We start from the raw sequence: 6000 nt of genomic DNA, 5'->3' as shown, positions 1-6000 counted from the left end.
AGAGATATATACTGAAAGAACATATGAGGAACAATGTAGTTTAGAAGGTTTTCTGAATGCAATCAAATCCTCACCACTGCATGATATACTAACTATCTCCCTCGCTTCTCTTAGGACAAGACAAGTGCACTGAGCCTGAGCAATGTTGCTGGTGTCTTCTATATTCTGGTTGGTGGATTAGGGCTTGCTATGATGGTGGCGTTGATAGAGTTCTGTTACAAGTCTCGCGCAGAAGCCAAAAGGCTGAAACTTGAAAAGAACGCCCAAAACTATAAGCCAGCCCCGCCAGCTAACACTCAGAACTTTGCCACGTACCGAGAGGGCTACAATGTGTATGGCACAGAAAGCGTAAAGATCTAATGGTAATGCTCCGACACTATAGCTCGCTGTGTGTTGTGGTTTTTGTGTTTGTGTTGTGGTGCTTTTCTGTGTCATTATTTCAAGAAAATGTAATCGAATGAAAAGTGGAACAGATTTCTGGCTGGTGTTCCATACACTGGCATGTTTTCAAATGGTTGCCTCAGTCAGACGTTGGTACAGCGTTCAGTTGAAACAAATTCTGTTCGTATTTATATTCTGGAAGGAGTGAACTATATCCATGTCCTACAAGTGTCATATGGTCCAGAAAAATATTTAACAATAAAAACATACTGCAGAAATGGGTAATTAATAGCAAACAATAGGATGAAGATTCTAGAAACATTCATTCTGATGTCTTTTGACTGAATCTGATGGTTAACTGAATCATCATATGAAATAAGCAATTGGCAGTCTGATTACAAAGTAGTTAATTACTGAAATCGAATGAATTTTTAAGTCAAAAAAGCAGTGTAAGGCATTTTATTTTTTAATTCTTGTAATCGGATTACAAGTAGAAATTAGTTACAATTACTTTTCAATGATGTAATCAGTAACCTGATTACAATTTGAAAGGATTAATTTGCAGTGTATTACTTTTTGAGTATATTACCCAAAACTGATCATTTCATGAGGAAATTTGAGATTTCTTTTCACTTTCAAATTGTTGTCATGTCCTTTAGAAGGTATACCAACTCATGGTTGAAAAAAAAAAAGAATAGAATTATGTTTTGCTTAAAATAACTATATTTTTTTGCATTATTTTCATGACTGTTTTCATGAACATGGGGTTATTTTTAACAGGCGTTTAATAGAAGGTAAAAGACACTGTAATCTTTACCAGCGCGAGAACATGTAGTACGTAAAAAAACGAAATGCTGGAAAAATTACTGATATGACCGATACGCACAGGATTATAAATCACAGACAAGCTCTGGTGATTATTACATTACCCAACGTCCTCATATAAAACTAATCCTGTCCAAAAATGGCTTTTAACACATATACTGCCTACTATTACCTTACATTATAAAAATAGAAGACTGAATAAGTTAAATGTTGTTCCCAAAGAGTGATTTTCTATAATGCATATTTCTATATACACATTTCTAATGTTGTCTGTGTGTTCACAGATTCAGAGCCCTGCAGCGTTGCCGTGTGATGATTATGATGAGAGACCTTGAGACGGCTGGATCTTTCAGAGGGGTCGCGCGCCCCTCTCGCCCACTCTCCATACACACATGAACCCCAGCCTCTCCTGCCCACACGGACGCAGCACGCTAATCAAAGACGACAAAGACCAGCGTGGACTGTCGGAAGAATTGGATACGTTTTCTTCAGTGCCTTATGGAATATTCAGAGAATCACACTGATGCAAACTCATTGTAGAAACATTGCATCGCTCGAATCACACAAACGAACGGAATGCCATCGTCATTATCTGTGAACTAAACTCCGAACACACCTATCTCCATGAAAACTGAGAAATAAAGCCATCACTTGTGATCTTAGCACATTGAAAGAGTTTTGTGGAGCCTGGATGGCAAGCAAATGGGGGACATGCTTGTAATCCATCAACTGTAAATTTGCTTTCACAATCATTAAATCAATGTATTAATTTATCAGATTTTGGATTTCAATCACAGATCAGGATCATTGTGAGTCAGTTCAATATGTTGAATATTGTGTGGTAGGCTACTATATTCTTTTGCCTGATCTATAATTTTCAATAATTCTACAGGAACTTCTAGGTCTGATGCTATAAAACCTATTTGGCCAACAATAATTCTCACATTTGACTTGCAAAAGACCAAAAATCACCTCCGAGTTACATCATTTCATTCATACACTAATGAACACTCTTGACACATACTTATCAACATAAACTTTTGAGATTTTTGTAGTTGTCAATGCATACTGTACAAGAAACTGAAGCTATGAAATGGATCACATTATTGTAGAAACAGAAATCCACAAAATGGCTTTTATGATGTAGTATTTTATTACCTCACAGTTTTCCGAATATAAATCGCACATGAAATCAAGCTTTGAGATTTAGTTTTCTTTGATGAGCATTATTAAGTGTTTGGTGAGTTATTTAGAAAACAAACTAGGATTAAGAACATTTACAATAGATTTATAAAAGGAAATAAAAGGGGATGCTTGGTACATTTACATTTTGCTGTAACATTTTGTGTTGGAGAGATAAGAATAAACTGTGATTCCGTGGGATTCGGGATAAGAGGGATCTCGAAAACATGGACAGGTAGTTTTATAATGAAAACAAATGGACAACAAAACTAAATGAGCTGTACATTTCTAGTGAAAGATTCACAAACGAGTGACTGAATTCCCAAATGTTCTATGTGCATGTGAAAACTCGTGATTGCAGAATAAAACTTGCGACTTCCATTAGCCTAGATTCTAGAGGGTCACTAGAAAGTCATTTTCAGCTTTCATATTTTGACCTGTTCCTTACCTGTAAAACTGCACTTCAGCCCAGAGTTCACGATCAAGCGTCAAAGTAAAAACTGCATGCGTGGATGTCATTTCCCGAGCCCTGAAGGTGAGGCTTTGTACAGAGAATTTTAATACATTTTGTAAATAAAAAAAACAAAACCCCAAAAAAAAGCAGCATTGAAAAAGTTTATTTTTTTGTCTTGTTGTATCAATGGGTCTCATTCACTAATAAATGCATAGGCCTACAAGTGCAAAGTTCTCAAGCAAAATTTCCGCCATCTTTAATTTGTTCTTTCCCTCGTTAATGAATCCGGGTTCTTCTAAATGAGGGAGCACGTGTTCGCAGTTAGTAATTTGCATAACATGCCCACAAACTCCTAACAAGCACTTTCGACATTAAAGTGCAGGATAAGAATTATAGGGATCTACAATTTAATTCTCCTTTGTTAAAATGCTAATTCTTGATACTGTATCAGTAAATACATTTGCACTAGTCAACATTAGTTTCATTCATCATATCAAATATTTTATCATTATTTGCAGAAATAGCATTCCTTGATATCAAATATGGAATTTCAACTAGTAAAAAGCAGGATTATTGCTATAAACCTAATTTCTTGTTATAAAAATGATACCATTACCTATGGAAATACCAATTTTTGATCAAAAATTTATTTTTTACTAGCAAAAATCTGTAAGAGCATTTTACTAGTAGAATTTCACAATGATCTTTCACTCCTGTTCAAAACACAATTACAGATATCTGAAAATTAATGTCTTACTAGATGAAATTCCAATTTCACATATCTGTTATGTAATGCTTACTTGCAAAAACGCTTATCTTTTAAATAAATTATAACATTGTTACTAGTGCAAATGTCTATTCCTGATATCAGCAATTGAATTACAACTTAAACATGCAATCAAGTATTTTGGTTTTCATTAGCGGCAGTTAATTACAGATATCTTTAATGGTATTGTAACGAGTAAGAAAGCCTTTTAAGATATCTTTAATTACTCTATTTATTAACATCTGAAATCAATTTCCAAATATCTAAAAAATTAAATCCAACATGTTGTAATACATTTACAGATATCAATTCAATTGTTGATATCAGGAATGGATATTTGCACTAGTAAAAATGTAATTATTGAAATTATATATATATATATTGTTTTACTACTAAGACATACATGACAGTGTTGGGAGGGTTACTTTTGAAATGTATTCCACTACAGATTACAGAACACATGCTGTAAAATGTAATTTGTAACATATTCCGTTAGATAACTCAAGGTCAGTAACGTATTCTAAATACTTTGGATTACTTCTTCAGCACTGGTAGATTTTTTCACTTGTTTGGACTATAAAAACTCTGCCAGTACAGTGTAACAAAATATACTTACATTAAAAATAAATTTTCTGATATTCTGATAAAATATATGTATGATCGAACGTGGATTTTCTTGATAAAAATTTTTTAAATGTAAAAAGGCTAGAAACAGCATTTTAGCTTAGCATAAAGCTAAATGTTCACATTACAATTTACACAAACATAACTATTTCTGCTGCTCCAAACTTACTTCAGTAAGTTTTAAGAGTGTACACTACAACATAATTTATCAATGACGTCACATCCATCTTTTAAACAATGTGAAAGCACCCTCTGTCTGCTCGTATGAATGAAACACATCATAAGAAAGTGTTTCACCGCTGTTCAAATGCACTTTGGATCGCATCATTTATATGTATAAATGTTTTCCATCTGAAAGGACTAAATATTAAATGAAACAAATGACAATAAAATGCAAAGTAATCTCTTCAGTAATCAAAATACTTTTTGAATGTAACTGTATTCTAATTACCAATGATTTAAATTGTAACTGTAGTGGAATACAGTTACTTATATTTTGTATTTTAAATACGTAATCCCATTACATGTATTCCGTTACTCCCCAACTATGATAGCTGATATGTGAAATTGTAATTTAAACTAGTAAGAAACTAATTATAGAGATTTGTAATTGTGTTTTGAACAGGAGTCAATTACAGATCATATAAAATTCTACTAGTAAAAACGCAATTACCGACATCAATAATTACGTTATTACTAGTCGATTTCCACAGGTAATGCCGTAATTTTTTAAAATGACAAGTTAATGTTTTTACTGATAGATACATCACCCAGACATCGATTTGACTTGTTTGTTTACATTTGGAAGACGTATTTTTAGGTTGTTTGCTCATCTGCAATACGTCTATAAGACGTTTCCTCTCGGATGTCAACAAGACATTCAGCAGATGTCTTTGAGATGTCTATGATTTGGAATGATTGAAAATCTGGTCATTGTAAGATGTTTAGCAGATGCTAATAAGAATGTAATGCTTTCCAGATGAAAAGATCTATAACAGACATCTCGGAGATGTACGTTTTACTATCTGGGCACTCAATTTTTATACTTTGAAATAAGACTTATTGTAGTGTCACTTACTCCGATCAGCCACAACATTGAAACCACCTGCCTAATATTGTGTAAGTGCCCCTCATGCAATTTTAGTTATTCAATTTATAATAAAAAATATATTTTAAAAAAAATCCATGTTTTTAGGGCCTTGAGAAATTTAAGTGCAAACTTATTGAGTCATGAATGTGACTCAGTAAGCATGTAGTGCACAAGTTGTATGTTTGTTATAAGACTTATAATTATTGTAAAAAAAAAAAAAAAAAAAAATAGGAGTTATTATAAAAACCTTCATAATGGGCTTGGAAAACAGCTTCAGGGGTCTGAACTTGGGTATAACTTGTGTTTTAAAGACACAAGAATGAAACAAATACAGCCACTGAGTGGGGTAAGATGAGCCAGTTTTTGCTTTCGTTTACCTCTAGGCAAGGAGAAATTAGATAGTTCAAGCTGATACACATAATTATATTTAAAGATGTCCACTATCATATATCTTTTTTTTTATAGAGATCAGTTTTAAACTTCCATGTAGAAAATGTACTTTAACACACACACACACACACAAAAAGGAATGTCACAGGAAAATCACAGAAATGTTAACAAAACTGGGGCGTGACGCATCGTACCCATTCTCACTAGTATATCACATTTTGTATAACATGTAAACAAAGACTTCAGAGGAACATTTCAGTAACAATTTCAAACTCCTGACCAAAGCAT

The 6000-nt window shown here is 33.2% G+C and overlaps 1 protein-coding gene across 4 annotated transcripts in view; it reads left to right on the top strand.

The window, feature by feature from the left end:
- The window catches only part of LOC127412789 (glutamate receptor 3), a 183441-nt gene extending 181462 nt beyond the window's left edge, over positions 1-1979 (top strand). For 2 of the 4 annotated variants that reach the window (XM_051649430.1, XM_051649429.1), the window contains exons 15-16: positions 115-362; positions 1491-1979. In XM_051649430.1, the coding sequence (XP_051505390.1) occupies positions 115-360 (246 nt within the window). In that variant the 3' untranslated portion in view covers positions 361-362; positions 1491-1979. Of the gene's footprint in view, positions 1-114; positions 363-1490 lie in introns of those variants that run through there. The other 2 variants (XR_007892484.1, XM_051649431.1) reach the window with 2 other exon arrangements.
- Positions 1980-6000: the final 4021 nt, after the last annotated feature.

This window comes from Myxocyprinus asiaticus, chromosome 22, assembly GCF_019703515.2.
Source record: "Myxocyprinus asiaticus isolate MX2 ecotype Aquarium Trade chromosome 22, UBuf_Myxa_2, whole genome shotgun sequence".
NCBI lineage: Eukaryota > Metazoa > Chordata > Actinopteri > Cypriniformes > Catostomidae > Myxocyprinus > Myxocyprinus asiaticus.
The sequence above is the reverse complement of the archived record's forward strand: the minus strand, read 5'-3'. Positions and strand labels throughout refer to the sequence as shown.